The sequence below is a fragment of the Hyla sarda genome, chromosome 11 (assembly GCF_029499605.1).
Source record: "Hyla sarda isolate aHylSar1 chromosome 11, aHylSar1.hap1, whole genome shotgun sequence".
Taxonomy (NCBI): domain Eukaryota; kingdom Metazoa; phylum Chordata; class Amphibia; order Anura; family Hylidae; genus Hyla; species Hyla sarda.
In genome coordinates, this window is record NC_079199.1 from 86,598,696 (window position 1) to 86,615,842 (window position 17,147).

Consider the following 17,147-nt stretch of genomic DNA (forward strand, 5'->3'; position numbering starts at 1 on the left):
GTAACCTATGCACATCCTCTATAGACTGTACCGTGCTACAAAGCTTGGTGTCATCTGCAAAGATAGAAACAGAGCTGTTAATACCATCCTCTATATCATTGATAAATAAATTAAACAGCGGGCCCAGTACTGAACCTTGGGGTGCACCACTAATTACCGGGGACCAATCAGAGTACGAATCATTGACCACCACTCTCTGGGTACGATCCATGAGCCAGTGTTCAATCCAGTTACAAACTAAAGTTTCCAAACCCAAAGACCTTAACTTACCTGTCAGACGTCTGTGAGGGACAGTATCAAACGCTTTGGCAAAATCCAGAAACGCTATATCCACAGCCATTCCTCTGTCAAGGCTTCTACTCACCTCTTCATAAAAGCAAATTAGATTGGTTTGACAACTTCTATCCTTAGTAAACCCATGCTGGCTATCACTTATAATACTATTATCCCCTATGTATTCCTGTATGTAATCCCTTATAAGTCCTTCAAACAATTTACCCACAATGCACGTTAGACTTACCGGTCTATAATTGCCTGGCGAAGACCTAGAGCCCTTCTTGAAGATTGGCACCACATTTGCCTTGTGCCAGTCCCTTGGCACAATACCAGACACCAGAGAATCTCTAAATATCATGAACAGGGGTACAGATATTACTGAACCTACCTCTCTAAGAACTCTTGGGTGCAATCCATCCGGCCCTGGAGATTTGCTTACATTTACTTTACTTAACTTACCTTGTACCATCTCTACATTAAGCCAGTTCAATACATTATATGATGTGTTATAATGTATAATGTGTGTATAATGTCTAAGTGTAATGTCTGTGTATGTAATATATGATGTGGGGTGGGCAGCGGCAGGTGTATGTATGATGTGTGCATATGTATGGTGTATATGTATGGTGTGTATGTATGGTGTGAGTGTATGTGTGTATGTAATGTATGATGTGGGGGGGGGGGCAGTGGCGGGGGGGGTGTATATGTATGATATGGGGGCAGTGGCTGGTGTATGTATATGTGTATGCATGAATGTTTTGTATAGGAGCGGACTGTCACGTCAGGAATTAGGGCAGTTGTGCCATCTAATTTTATTTATTTTTAGTGGCCCCCGCACTAAATTGCACCCCCAGAATCCCGCCCCCTTCATACTCACCCGGCAACCAAGAGCCCCACGGATGCACACAAACACCCCCGAACCAAAACTACAACTCCCAGCAATGTTGGACCATAACCTAAACTGTAGAACTATAAAGTGTAACATGCTGGGAGTTGTAGTTTTGGTTCGGGTCAGCTGCAGAGCTATAGGCTGTATCAGGGCATGCTGGGTGTTGTAGTTATCTAGTAACTAAATGCAACTTCCAGCATTTTCTGACACAAAATGCACCATATAAACTGGAGAAGCAGAACCCCCCCCCCCCCCCCCCCCAGTAACACAAGTCCCTATTGAGACTGAAAAAAAGTGATTAAAATATTTTAAAAAGTGCGTATACATGTGAATAAGCCCCTTTCCTAATAAAAGTTTCCAATTTTCTTTAAATAAAAATAATGTACAAAAATAAACATAAGTGGTATCGCTGCATGTGGAAATGTCCAGACTATTAAAATATAATGTTAATTAAACCGTATGGTGAACGGTGTAAATGTAAATAATAGTCCAGAATTGTTCATTTTTGGTCACTTCATATGAGAAATTTTTTATAAGGTGATCAAAAAGTTATATCTAGACTTTTCTGGGCTCGGATGTAAGAGGATCTACAGCTCTCCGGCCGCTAATAGCCTGACATACTGCGATCACCTATTAAACCATTAGATCACCGCTGTCAGCAGTGTCTAAAGGATCTTATATCCATCCCTGGTGGTCTAGTGGGGGGGGGGGAGATCAGACTATTTTGGTGAAAATTATTTTATCTACCAGGACAAGTGGATTTTCTTGAGGGACAAGTAGATTGTGTTCCGCTTTAGTCCCTCGGACAAGTATTTTTTTTTTAAATTTCCACACCCCTGCGCACTGACGCACAGAACGGCGTGCACGCCGGGGAACAAACAGCGGCATCACACGCCATTACAGTAACCTGTCCTTCCCGCAAAGATTACACGTATGTTCCGCCTACCTCATTATAACTGCTTATTCACTAATCATTTTTTTTATGTAATATATATGGCACCTTAAATCGGGGCATTTCACTAATCTATGCACTTTATATAAACATGTTTTTTTTTTTTTATATATGTTTATGACCCTTATGCACTTTGTAATGTAATGAATTTTGTTAATATTGTTAATTAATTCTATTTAACTATTTACACTACTGTACAACTATGTATAAATACTTTGTCAGTTTCACTGTTGCTGAGCTTGAGAAAGGCTGCAAGTGGGCAGCCGAAACGTCGCTATGCCGCCAGGCTAATAAATCAATCACTTTTTTGCACCTTTCTTTGGAGTGCTGTGGTTCTTTAGTTACTTCTTTAGTTGCTGTCTATTTTTGGCCCGTCATCTGGGACAACGGACCGCTGGCACCCACATCTATCTCCTCTGTATTGGTTGTGCTGCTCCATTTCTAAATTTGTGTGTGTGTATATATAATATCTATCTATCTATCTATCATCTATCTATCTCTTAGTAATAATAAGGATGGTGGTGGCGGCCTCTAGTGGCTGTTTGAGACATGGGCCCTGTCATAAATGTATGTGTTATAAATGGGAATACCACTTTAATTCCAGTCTTTACACAGGAGTCACATCCCTAGAAAGCAGATTTGTTTTTGCAGTGATCCATTCTTGTTGAGGCCTCTCTGATCCTACTTATACAATTGCCGGAGAATTTGCATAGATTTACCGATGAAGACCTCTCCAAAAATTGATTCTTCCGTCTTCCAATATCCAACCTGTCGGGTCACTAGTACATGTGCAGACATCTCTCCAGTGGCTGCCAGCCAACGCTTTCTAAGGGTGTCAACCATAAACACAAAAAGACACCGGCCGTGCTCTATACCGGGGCACAATGGATTCTTAGGCTTCGGTCACACAAGGCAAATGCAGAACATAAACGTTTTTATAAGATCCCATGTTGAGTGTGGATTGTCTTATACTTACGACAATGATTGCATTAGTTTGCTGGGTTAATGTATTAAAGGGGTTATATAGGATTCAAAAAACACCTGATAAGTTACAACAACAAAAAAGCACCACACCTCTCCTCAGGTTGTGTTGTATTGCAGCTCTGTTCCATTAACCCCTTAAGGACCCGGTTTTTTTTTTTTCCATTTTTGCACTTTCGTTCTTTCCTCCTTTTTAAAAAAATCATAATACTTTCAATTTTGCACGAATTTTCGAAAGATCCATATTATGGCGTATTTTTGGCGCCACCAATTCTACTTTGTAATGACATCAGTTATTTTACCCACAAAATCTACAGCGGAACGCAAAGAAAAATCATTTTGTGGGGCTTCCGTTTCTACACAGTATTTTTTTCAGTCACGCCCCCTCCCATAGACTTGCATTGAGGGGGCGTGACCATGAAGTCACGGGCGTGGTCGACCCTTGCAGCGCGAAAACAGCGTTCAGAACATATAGTTCTGAATGCCGGCCAGGGAAGTACCCCTTTAACTGTACAAGGCCCCCTTAGTTTGCCGATCTGACTAGCCAATCCTGCTGAAAACCTACATGGTCACCCTGGTGGGAGCCAAAGGTTGGTGGCAGGATATGCCACCACTTAATAAAATATCAATACACATTTGAGTAATTTTGGCCAAGCTGCAGTACCTGACATAGCCCATGAGCAAGAGTGAAGGAGAAACCAGAGAAAAAAAACCTTTGGTGATGGTGCTGCGGCTCCCTCAAATGAAGAGGATGGACAAGTTAATATATTTAAAAGGTTCACAGTGGAGCCACCTTTATTGAATAGAAAATTAAAAAACAGGTGATGACGCGTTTCGGGAGGTGCCCTCCTTCCTTTTAAATATATTTCCTTGTCATCCTCTTCATTTGAGGGAGCCGCAGCGCCATCACCAAAGGTTTTTTTTTTTTCTCCGGTTTCTCCTTCTCTGCATCCAGGCCAGCATCACTGCCGGACCCTGCAACCCTAGAGGCAAGCAGCGGCTACATCTCTACTAGTACCCCCATTTTCACTGGGGTGATAGGCTTGTTTATATCGTACCTAAGGTGAGCAGCCATCTATATGGTCCCTGGGCCAATCCCCTGACCTACTGCTCCTCCTACCAAGGGTAATGCACTAGGCGCCAGTATCGGTCTTCTTTCTCCAAACAGATGAGCAAGAGTGGTGCTGTTTCATTCTTATTGACCTTATTTTACCCCATTCTAGAGCCTTCATATGGCTGACTAAGAATCTCCTTGGACACCATCATTTTACACCAGAATGGAGTTATCTGTTTTTAATAATGCAAATCGAAAGATCATTTGAAGATGCAAATAACAATTTGTGGTTCTTATGGCTTTTATTAATGTCTGTGTCTCTTCCCCGCAGGATGCTGCAGACTGCTTACGACTACTTCTGGTGGCACAGGCTCTGGCTTCCTGTGAACCTGACCTGGGCCGACCTTGAAGACCAGGATGGTCGTGTATACGCCAAAGCTTCTGACCTGTACATCTCCCTCCCACTTGCTTTTCTCTTCCTTATAGTACGGTACATCTATGAAATGTAAGTAAATTGGTACCTATTATAAATCTTCAGATGGCCCTGTTCTACAGTCATGGCCCTGAAATTTTTCAAGAAAAAGAAGTATTTCTCACAGAAAAGGATTGCAGGAACACATGTCTTTCTATACACGTTTATTCCCGTTGTGTGTATTGGAACTTAACAAAAAAAAAAGGGAGGAAAAAATGGTCTGGACAAAATTATTGGCACCCTTTCAAAATTGTGGAAAAATAAGATTGATGCTCCTTTAAAGTCACCTGGGGCAAGTAGCAGGTGTGGGCAATATTAAAAATCACACCTGAAATGGAAAGAAGTTCACTTAGCCTTTGCATTGTGTGTCTGTGTGTGCCACACTAAGCATGGACAACAGAAAGAGGAGAAGAGAACTGTCTGAGGACTTGAGGACAAAATGTTTTGAAAAATATCAACCATCTCAAGGTTACAAGTCCATCTCGAGAGATCTAGATTTGCCTTTGTTCACAATGTGCAACATTGTCAAGAAATTTGCAACCCATGGCACTGTAGCTAATCTCCCTGGGCGTGGACGGAAGAGAAAAATTGATGAAAGTTCGGATGGTGGATAAGCAGCCCCACACAAGTTCCAAAGATATTCAAGATATTCATCCTGCAGGCTTAGGGAGCATCAGCATGATCTGTCAACATTTAAATGCAATGAAATACTATGGCAGGAGACCCAGGAGGACCCCACTGCTGACAAAAAGCAAGACTACATTTTGCCAAAATGAACTTGAGTAAGCCAAAATCCTTCTGGGAAAACATCTTGTGGACAGATGAGACCAAGATAGAGCTTTTTGGTAAAACGCATCATTCTACTTTTTACCACAAATTGAATGAGGCCTAAAAAGAAAAGAACACAGTACCTACAGTGAAATATGGTGGAGGTTTAATGATATTTTGGGGTGGATTGGCTGCCTCTGGCCCTGGGTGCCTTGAATGTGTGCAAGGCATCATGAAGGATTACCATCAGATTTTGGGTCGCACTGTGAAGCCCAGTGTTAGAAAGCTGGGTTTGCGAGATCTTGGGTCTTCCAGCAGGACAATGACCCAAAACATATGTCAAAAAGCTCCCAGAAATGGATGGCAACAAAGTGCTGGAGAGTTCTGAAGTGGCAGCAATGAGTCCAGATCTAAATCCCATTGAACACCTGTGGAGAGATCTTAAAATTGCTGTTGGGAAAAGGTGTAAGAAGCTTATTGATTGTTATAGGAAGCAACTGATTTCAGTTATTTCTTCCAAAGGGTGCCCAACCAAATTTTAAGTTAAGGGTGCCAATAATTTTGTCCAGACCATTTTTGGAGTTTAGTGTAACATTCTGTACAATTAGCTTTTTTTTCCTCCGTTTTTTGGTTTAGTTCTAATACACACAAAGGGAATATACAGGTGTATAGCAAAACATGTGTTACTGCAATCCTTTTCTGTGAAAAATGCTTCATTTTCTAGAAGAATTTCAGGGGTGCCAACATTTACAGCCATGACTGTATATAAATGCAATACCATCTGGTGGCTTGTCATGGCCCACTCAATCCGCTATGCAGATATTGTCTTAGATAACCCTGTCTGTTGTTTATATGTGACCTTTCTTCTGTCATGTGTCTTGCAGTCATGTGGCCACCCCGCTTGCCAAGGTACTGGGTGTTAAAGACAAGGTGAAGCTGCGAGCGGTGCATAATCCAGTGTTGGAGACATTTTATAAAAGCCGCTCTAAACATCCCAAACAGGTACGATTGTGTCCCCATCAGAGGTCATGGCATCACCAGAAGTCTTCATGTTACTGGGCTGGACAACCTAACCTAAATCCATCTTTTTTTGGAAATACTATTTAAGTTTTTCCCTAATTCAGGACTGTTCAGTATAGTTGGGTTTATGTCCACACTTTCCACAGCATCCACCTTCATAACGGCACCAAGTAATAAGGATGCCCCCACATCACTGAAGGGACTGGAAATGGGGTAAAGCGAATCTGACACCTTGATTACCTGCACCAAATCCAATACACAGGGTTATAGTGCGGGTGAACCTGATTATAAATGGGTATAACTCCCCCGGATCGGTGGTTTAGTTCCAGACTGTACATAATTACCATTGCTTAATGCACCTGCTCAATGGAGGCAGAAGTCGGCATACATAAACCGGTATATTCCTGCCTCCGTCCCATTCTGCTGTCATATTGTTGACCCTTTTCTTATGTGTGTGTAAGATGAGTAAATTTGACATAAAAATAAAGGGGAAAATCTTCCACTACCACTTCTAGGGTCTTCCCTTCTGAATTTTCTATGCCCCTCGCGATTGTGATTGAAATGATTGACCACCCCGGGAAACTAGGAATTCAAGGCCATTTCTTATTCCAAACTCTGTCTCCTCTAACAGTTGGACTGGTGTATAAATATGGAGAAACCTGACCTAGTCCAGATACTCAGTGTTCCAGGTCTAGTCACAGACATCAAAGGGGTACTTCGCTGCTCAGCGTTTGGAACAAACTGTTCCAAGCGCTTGAGCCGGTGACGGGAGCTCGTGACGTCATAGCCCCTCCCATAGACTTGGGTTGAGGTGGTGGGGCGAGACAGTATGAGGGGGCGGGGCTATGAGCTCCCGGCTCCAGCGTTTGGAACCATTTGTTCCAAACGCTGAGCAGCGGAGTACCCCTTTTTAAGGCTTCTAGAGCCAAATAAAAAAAATAACTAGTAAAAATAGTTGATAGTTAAAAAAAAAAAAAAAAAACACCCCGCCATCCATTTGTGCATGAAGTTTGACCTAATGATCTAAGCAGTAGCTTAGAGTCAAGCCCCTAACAGAACCCTACAGTCCATGATCCTGTCAAGGATATATCGATATCTGTCAACAAAATATTGTCAATTGGCGGCAGTCTCAAGTCCTTAGGGAAGTGAGTAGGTCATAGCCACTGCACATAGGATAGGAGAAATCCAGGCTCTCTCTGTTAGGACTCCAATTTTTCAAGATTTCAAATGGAAAAAAATTATTCTGAGACAGTCCAGAATTAAGTTCACAGTAACCAAGCCTCCTCCTTTCTCCCAAAAGCCTTAAAACGAGAAACAAGTAAAACTCCACACTCTAGACGTGAAATCCTTTTAGTACCTTAATATCCCAAATCTTTACAGTTTGAAGGCAAAAAACTGAGGCAAAAAAGCCTCAAAAGATTCTGTAGCTGGCTGGATAAAGGAAAGGGTTGTCCTCTGAAGAATAAAGCTCATTTTACTAAGGCAGTATCCTCCTTATGGTCTGACCATTTGGTCTTCTCTACATAAGTTTGCCGGTCACCACAGATTGGATGTCTCCGCTCCTTTAGAACATAAAGACATAAGCAGTAATCCCACCCTGAGCTACTTTTCTAGTATGGATCCTTACATGGTGCCATCATGACCGGGGATGCTGGGGTAGGTTTCCACCAGTCCTTCATGACGGCACCACCATATATTCCCTGACTATAAATTGGTGATAGATTTATATTTAACTCCCTGTGACGGTAAGCACTGAGGGTGATGCGGAGGGGGTTCTTCTCAACCTCTGTTTCCTGTCGTTACATTGATGTGGGAGCATCGTCCTTACATGGGGTCATTATAAAGGATTAATACAAATGAAAATGAATTAGCGGTAGGAATAATTTCTTTTTTTCTTACTGTGTAAAGATGTTGGCTGAAATTTCTAGACCCAGTTTTACTTTTCCCCATAAAGACACCTCGAGTGTTGTGCTCTGTTAATCATAGGGCCTTTATGTGGCGTTAAATCAGCGCATCCATTGTGGCTTTAGCAGTGACAAATAATGTATGAATGTCAGTGTGAGGTGGCGCCACAAGATTCCCTGTGACCTCAGTGAAGCCCAGACAGGAATTGTTGTCATAGGAAGTTGTGAATGATATCTCCGAAAATGTATAGGGTTTTGTTGCATTTGTACAGTACAATAATTCTATAACGCCATTGTTGTAAATCTCCCGACAGGGTGACCTAGAGAGCATGTCTAGGGCAAGTAAGTTTACAGTTCGCCAGGTGGAAAGATGGTTTCGGCGGAGGAGAAACCAGGACAGGCCAAGTTTACAAAAGAAGTTCCGGGAAGCCAGGTACGAGAAGTGATTGCACTAAATAATGATAATTACTATTCTATAGCTCACCCTATAACTTTATACAGGGTTATTACATAAATTGCCTCTAGCAGACAAGATATGTTGAAATACGCTGTAACTCCTATAGCAAAAGGTCCGGTTCCACTTTGCTGGTCACTTAAAAAAAAAAAAGTCTTGGGTGGTACCCAAGTATGGCAATCCCCAGATGTATTGTGGGGAATATATTGCCGATTTTTGTCAGACCATAGAAAAAAGTAGGTTTCCCCTTTTTAAGTGATTTACTGCGTTAGTTATGGTGTTAGCCAATCAGACGTCTGCTTTTCTTTCAGTTGGAGGTTCGCCTACTATCTTCTTGCATTCATTGGTGGGCTGGCAGTCCTTATGGACGTAAGTAGTCCTTTTATGAGCTTTGATAATAAAGCATTTCCAGATTGTAGCAGTTTTAGAGTACAACATGTTTGCTTTAATGCCATGTAATGTAATAGAGCAGCAGGAAATGCTATCAGAATGCTTGGGTGTATAGGGAGAGGTATTAGAAGTAGAGAGGGAAGTGTTCATGGGTGTATAGGGAGAGAGGTATAAGCAGTAGAATGAGGGAAGTGCTCATGGGTGTATAGGGAGAGGTATTATCAGTAAAGAGGGAAGTGCTCATGGGTGTATAGGGAGAGAGGTATAAGCAGTAGAATGAGGGAAGTGCTCATGGGTGTATAGGGAGAGGTATTAGCAGTAAAGAGGGAAGTGCCCATGCCGTTGTACAAAGCACAGGTGACACCTCAGAGTATTGTGCGCAGTACTGGAGGCCGTATCTCCAGAAGGATATAGATATTATGGAGAAGGTACAGAGAAGATACTAAACTAGTACATTGGTTGCAGGACAAAACTTATCAGGAAAGGTTAAAGGACCTTAACATGTAAAGAAGAAAGAAGAGACAGAAGGGATATGATAGAGACTTTTAAATACATAAAGGGAATCAACACAGTAAAGGAAAAGACTATATTCAAAAGATGGAAAAACTACCACAAGAGGACAGTTTTATATTAGAGGGGCAAATGTTTCTGCAGTAATATCAGGAAGTATTACTTTATTGAGAGAGTAGTGGATGCATGAAATAGCCTTCCTGCAGAGATGGTCGCTGCAAATACAGTGAAGGAGTTTAAACATGTATGGGCAGACTAGATGGGCTGAATTGTTCTTCTCTGCCGACACATTCTGTTTCTACGTGGAGATAGAATTAGGTATAATCTGCTCATGATGTTATGTGTGACATGTATAATTGTTTTTATTTTTTGTATTTTATTTTTTTATGCAGAAACCCTGGTTTCATGATCTCCGAGAGGTTTGGAAAGAATTTCCTAAACAGGTAATTCCCAAATAGTGAATGGGTTCAGTATATACACAATCATACAGCAGCCCAAGGGATGTGACAAGAATCAGCCAGGTGCCTTTTATATAACACAAATAGATATCATTCTAAAACTATAGTCAAACAAATTACTTTAAAGGGATAGGGGATAAGATGTCTAATCGCAGGGGTCCTGCCGCTGAGACCCCCGGGATCTCTGTGCAGCACCCGCCATTCTGCGCCGGGCGCTGCTCCAGAGAAGTCACACCACGGCCCCTCACGACGTCACATCACACCCCCTCCATTTATGTCTATGGGAGGGTCGTGATGTGAATGGAGGGGGCGTGGTGTGACTTCTCTGGAGCAGCAGCGCCCGGCACAGAATGCCGGGTGCTGGATGGAGATTGCGGGACCCCTGCAGTCAGACATCTTATCCCCCTATCCTTTGGATAGGAGATAAGATGTCTAAAGCCGGAATACCCCTTATAAAGCACCTCTAAGGCTGCGACCATGCTTCTCCTATAAAAGAGGACCTGTGGCCAACTCCCCTACGATTTGAAAATGAAAATTAATCTGATTCCCCGAATTGTCAAACTATAATCCCACATATCTCGGGAAAGGAAAAACAGATCAAGAAACTGTAATGGTGTGTGACCAGGGCACCCCAAAGATAATTAATAAAAAGGCCAACCTTTTGGGGGGGGGGGGGGGGGTATGCAACAGGTTTCTTTAAAAACACAACATCAGTGCACAAGATCAATGTGTATACCCTGTTGATATGTGGTGTGGATTCCCAGTGAAAATTGTACCAAAAGAGAGAATATAGGGGCTATCATGTACTGATTACATCTCTTCCTCGCTTCTCCTTCAGACTATGCTGCCGTCCCAGTATTGGTATTATATGATTTCACTGGGATTCTACTGGTCTCTACTCTTCAGAGTGGCATTTGACGTCAAGCGGAAGGTGGGTACTGATACTTCTCCTTTTTGGAGGCTGCATTTAAAGTGTACCTGTCATCAACAAAAACTTTTTATATACTGTAGATAATACAATTATATGTATATTTGTAATATAGATTGGTTAAAAAAATATATATATTGTTGTTCCTGCAGCTATTGCCTGTGTGTCTCCATGAGGAGTCCAAATACAGGAAGTGTGGGTGGACAAACAGGGCTCTGCGCGCTGAGGGCAAGCGGGGCTCTGCGCACTGAGGGCAAGAGGGGCTCTGCGCACGGAGGGCAAGCGGGGCTCCCGGCTCAAACATCAGGATGATTGACAAGCCAGGAGCCTGCACAGAGCCCTCCTTGTCCCACCCTCACTTCCTGTATTTGGACTCCTCATAGAGACACACAGACAATAGCTGCAGGGATAGCACTTTTTCACCCAAAAATATACACATATTTTAACCCCTTAAGGACCGGGGGTTTTTCCGTTTTTGCATTTTCGTTTTTTGCTCCTTGCCTTTAAAAAATCATAACTCTTTCAATTTTGCACCTAAAAATCCATATGATGGCTTATTTTTTGCGCCACCAATTCTAATTTGTAATGACGTCAGTCATTTTGCCCAAAAATCTACGGTGAAACGGAAAAAAAAATCATTGTGCGACAAAATTGAAGAAAAAACGCAGTTTTGTAAATTTTGGGGGCTTCCGTTTCTACGTAGTACATTTTTCGGTAAAAATGACACCTTATCTTTATTCTGTAGGTCCATACGATTAAAATGATACCCTACTTATACAGGTTTGATTTTTTCGGACTTCTGGAAAAAATCATAACTACATGCAGGAAAATTTATACGTTTAAAATTGTCATCTTCTGACCCCTATAACTTTTTTATTTTTCCGTGTATGGGGCGGTATGAGGGCTCCTTTTTTGCGCCGTGATCTGAAGTTTTTAACAGTACAATTTTTGCATTGATAGGACTTATTGATTATTGATTCATTTTTAAATGATATAAAAAGTGACCAAAAATGCACTATTTTGGACTTTGGAATTTTTTTGCGTGCGCGCACGCCATTGACCGAGCGGTTTAATTAATTATATATTTTTATAATTCGGACATTTCCGCACGCGGTGATACCATATATGTTCATTTTTCTTTTTATTTACACTGTTTTTTTTTTTTTTTATTGGAAAAGGGGGGTGATTCAAACTTTTAATAGGGGAGGAGTTAAATGATCTTTATTCACTTATTTTTTTTCACTTTTTTTTTGCAGTGTTATAGGTCCCATAGGGACCTATAACACTGCACACACTGATCATTGTTATCCCATAGGGACCTATAACACTGCACACACTGATCTTCATTATTGATCACTGGTTTCTCATAAGAAACCAGTGATCAACGATTCTGCCGCATGACTGCTCATGCCTGGATCTCAGGCACTGAGCAGTCATTCGGCGATCGGACAGCGAGGAGGCAGGTAGGGGCCCTCCCGCTGTCCTGTCAGCTGTTCGGGATGCCGCGATTAGCCGCGGCTATACCGAACAGCCCGACTGAGCTAGCCGGCCACTTTCGGTTTCACTTTTAGCCGCGCGGCTCAGCTCTGAGCGCGCGGCTAAAGGGTTAATAGCGCGCGGTGCCGCGATCGGCACTGCGCGCTATTAGAGGCGGGTCCCGGCTTCACTATGACGCCGGGCCCGCCGTCATATGACGCGGGGTTACTGTGTAACCCCGCGTTATATCAGGAGAGCGGGTCCAAGGGCGTACCTGTACGCCCTTGGTCCTTAAGGGGTTAACCAATGCATATTGCAAATATACATATAATGGTATTATCTACATTATATAAAAAGTTTTGTTGCCGACAGGTACACTTAAAAATTCTGCTGGCACAGCGGTGACATATGTGTCCTAAAGCTTGACAGTCAACAGGTAGCTAGCAGAATTTTGAGTACAGCTCTGGATGCAAAATAATTATAATCTCTGCACTGAAGATCACTGTTTAAGTTACTCAGTCCTTTATGTAGGTTTTGAGTTACTTTTTAATATATTTTTTTTTCCCCTTTTGGCACATCCAGGACTTTCAAGAGCAGATCATACACCATGTGGCCACTATTGTACTGATCAGCTTCTCGTGGTGTGCCAATTACATACGTGTGGGTACCTTGGTACTGATCATTCACGATGCCTCTGACTTCTTGCTAGAGGTGAGCTCTTTATAATCTTTCTATGGCCTTGTCTGAAGGGTAAATCCACTAGAGTCTAGTCCAGGGGTCCTCAAACTTTTTAAACAGGGTGCCAGTTCACTGTCCCTCAGACCGTTGGAGGGCCAGACTATAGTTAAATAAAAAACAAAATTTAAAAAACATGAACAAATTCCTATTCACACTTATATATCTTTAGTGGACTACCCCCCCCCCCCCCCCCCCCCCACATTAGGCTGGCAGTATGTTCCCCCACAGGCATATAGCCTCCAGCCATACAGTGTATGGCATGGTCCATTAAACACTAGCGGTAATCCCAGCCTTGACCTGGAGTAGCGCCGTTGTTGGCTTCCTGCTGATGTGAGACTCAATGAGAATTTCTTCTATCCCCTTTACAGTCTGCAAAGATGTTTAACTACGCCGGCTGGAAGGAGACCTGCAACAACTTGTTTGTAGTATTTGCTTTAGTCTTCATCATCACAAGGATTATTATCTTTCCGTTCTGGTGAGTAGTGGCGGAAGTTATGGATGCGGCTGGGCTCTCTAGGGTTGAAAGGAACGTTCCTTGTTTCCACCGTAGTAGCCAAGAAGCAAAATTAGCTATTTTTATATTTTTCTTAACCAGAATGCTCCTAAAGCTGGTCACAGGCATTGTGGCTCCACCTTTAAAAAGTACCTGTCACCAAATAAACTTTTCTAAACAAACTCAGGCTATGTTCCCTAACACTTCTCCAACCCTTTAAAAACAATTTCAGAGCTTTAAAAAGCTGTGTATCTTACCATTCTTCTTGCTCACATAGTGCAAGTGGGCGTTTGCCAGCAGGCATGACATCACTGAAGCCTGCTGGGGGACCATTTCCGCCCTCACATGGATGCAGTGCTGTGATGAATAGAAGACCTCAGGTTCTGTGTATCTTTCAGTGAGGCTCTATGCAGCTGTCAATCAAGCTCAGTGCAGAGAAACGCTTCCTGAGTTTGGACTCCTGGCAGGCCAGGAGGAGACCGAATTCACTGTATTAATTGTGGCAGGGAACAGAACAGAGCCACCTAGTGGCCATTTTTTTCTATTACATTTTAAACATATTTATGTTGATAATTTTAAAAGCAAGTAAGTGTCTGCTAATTATATGAGGAACACTATATTAAAAGTTTTATTTGGTGACAGGTCCTCTTTAATTTCTATTAGGGTTATTGCTAGATGCTTATATGATTTTTTTTATTTATTTATTTTTTCATCTTTTGCAGGATTCTTCATTGTACCTGGGTGTACCCTCTGGAGATTTACCCACCTTTCTTTGGTTATTACTTTTTTAATGTCATGCTGTGGGTACTACAATGTCTACACATATTCTGGGCTTACCTTATCCTTGGCATGGCCCATAAATTTCTTACAGGCAAGGTAAGTCATTGATGAGAGAACCCTTTAACTTGAGATTAAATGTTTCAGCATGGAGCTGATACTCCTCTGTTCTGACCCCAATTTAAAGGGGTTATTCAGCCAATAAAACCTTTACCCCCTATGCTGTTGATAGGGGAGAAGTGTCTGATTGCAGTCTCCATGGACCATCGGTTATCTTGGAGTGCTCCAGCCCCCACCTTCTGAGACAAACTACTTTCGCTGCACTAATCTAGAATTGGTGAGAATGGGTCTTCCACTGACCCATTCACGCAGAATTTCAGCGGCGGGAAACTCTGCTGTGGAAATGCACTCCCCCAAAAAAATTTACATGTTTATCCTTTTGCCGGAATTACTCACGGGCACCACTGCCATTAATGGTGATGACGCAGATCTGTGCAGTCCGAGAATCTCAAGGTGGAAAATCCGCCATGTGAACATCCAGCAGCAGTGTTGGGGTCTATTCACACGGCACAATTTCCGCTTACGGAATTACGCCTCAAATTAAAGCCCATAGACTTCTATGGGATTCCGCACTCCCATTCACACTTCTGAGTTTCCGCTTGTCAAATTCCGCAAGCGGAAACTCAGAAGTGTGAATGGGAGTTTGGAATCCCATAGAAGTCTATGGGCTTTAATTTGAGGCGTAATTCCGCAAGCGGAAATTGTGCCGGGTGAATAGACCCTTAAATGGATCGAGTTCTTGACAGTCACTAAGCAATCTCAAAGGGGATATTCGGCAATAATAATAAAAAAAAAGCTAATTTCTTCCAAAAACAGCACCAAACCGTTCCTCAGGTTGTGTGGGATATTCCAACTTTGGTCCATTCACTTCAGTGGAACTAAGCTGCAGTACCACACACAACCTGAGGACAGGTGTGGCGCTAGTTTTTGAAGAAATAATAGATTTTTTAATCCTGGATAACCCCTTTAAAACATTACTCTTATAAAAACTTGTGACATGTCACAAATTTAGATCGGTTAGGGTCTCGATGCTGATACACCCTCTGATCTCTAGATAGAGCCAGATAAAGCATACGGCAGCACGGTTTACTTCCTTGGCTCAGTATGCAGTCATGGTTCCACATGTCTGATGATCTTTTAGGGCTCGTTCACACATGCATATTTTCTGCTGCAGATTTTCTTCAGCAGATTTTGCTGCCCATTGAAGTCCAAAAATATGCATGTGTGAACGCACCCTTAAAAGTGTTTTTAGGAGAGTTGGAAAAATGTGACTAGCTGTGTCTAGTATTCACTTGAAGTGTTCAGCTGTAACACCACAGCCAATAGACGAGAGTGGTGATGTGTCTGAAGAAAGCGGTCATATATTAATATAATACCATGTACAACCTTTAACCCCTTAAGGACGCAGGGTTTTTCTGTTTTTGCCCTTTCGTTTTTTCCTCCTTACCCTTTAAAAATCATAACCCTTTAAATTTTGCACCTAAAATTCCATATGAGGGCTTATTTTTTGCGCCACCAATTCTACTTTGTAATGACATCAGTCATTTTACCAAAAAATCCACAGCGAAACTGAGAAAAATAATTTCTTCCGTTTCTACGCAGTACATTTTTTCAGTAAAAATGACACCCTATCTTTATTCTGTAGGTCCATACAGTTAAAATGATACCCAACTTATATAGGTTTAATTTTGTCGTACCTCTAGAAAAAAAATCATAACTACATGCACGAAAATTAATGCTTAAAATTGTCCTCTTTTGACCCCTATAATTTTTCCGTGTACGGGCTGGTATGAGAGCTCATTTTTTTGCGCCGTGATATGAAGTTTTTATTGGCACCATTTTTGTTTTGATTGGACTTTTGATAATTTTTTTTATTTTTGTGCTATAAAAAGTGACCAAAAATAAGCAATTTTGGACTTTGGAATTTTTTTGCGTGTACGCCATTGACTGTGCAGTTTAATTAACAATATATTTTTATAGTTCTGACATTTCCAAATGCAGCGATATGCCATATGTTTATTTTTATTTACAGTTTACATTTTTTCATCATTAGTAACTTTAAAAAATTTTTTTTTTTTTTTTTTTTTTTGCTATGTTATAGCCCCCTCTAGGGGCAATGACATGCATTACATTGATTCCTAACACTGATCATCGGCATCAGAACTACATGCGGATGATCAGTGTTATCGGGGCTTGACTTCTCCTGCCTGAATCTCAGGCACGGTGAAGTCAATCGCTGATCGAACGCTGAAGAAGCATGTAGGGGACCTTCCTTCAGCATCCTAGCTGATCGGGACACCGCGGTGTTCCCGATCAGCCCAACTGAGCTGCCGGGATGCATTTTTTTTTTTTTTTTTTCAACTTTAGACACTGCCGTCAACTTTGATTGCCGCGTCTAAAGGGTTAATAGCACGCGGCACAACAACTAGTGCCATACGCGATTAGCCCAGGGTCCCGGCTTTCATTAGCCGCTGGGACCGACCCGCTATCCAGGGTGTGCAGGTGTGCCCTGAGTCCTTAAGAGGTTAAAGGGGTTCTCCACTAGAA

The 17,147-nt window shown here is 42.1% G+C and overlaps 1 protein-coding gene across 2 annotated transcripts in view; it reads left to right on the forward strand.

Moving 5' to 3' along the window:
• Window positions 1-17,147, forward strand: part of CERS2 (ceramide synthase 2) — a 63,794-nt gene that overhangs the window by 45,100 nt on the left and 1,547 nt on the right. For both annotated transcript variants that reach the window (XM_056545698.1, XM_056545699.1), the window contains exons 2-10: window positions 4,484-4,657; window positions 6,277-6,394; window positions 8,631-8,749; window positions 9,082-9,139; window positions 10,063-10,113; window positions 10,967-11,059; window positions 13,115-13,243; window positions 13,639-13,745; window positions 14,486-14,639. In XM_056545698.1, the coding sequence (XP_056401673.1) occupies window positions 4,485-4,657; window positions 6,277-6,394; window positions 8,631-8,749; window positions 9,082-9,139; window positions 10,063-10,113; window positions 10,967-11,059; window positions 13,115-13,243; window positions 13,639-13,745; window positions 14,486-14,639 (1,002 nt within the window). In that variant the 5' untranslated portion in view covers window position 4,484. The remainder of the gene's footprint in view (window positions 1-4,483; window positions 4,658-6,276; window positions 6,395-8,630; window positions 8,750-9,081; window positions 9,140-10,062; window positions 10,114-10,966; window positions 11,060-13,114; window positions 13,244-13,638; window positions 13,746-14,485; window positions 14,640-17,147) is intronic.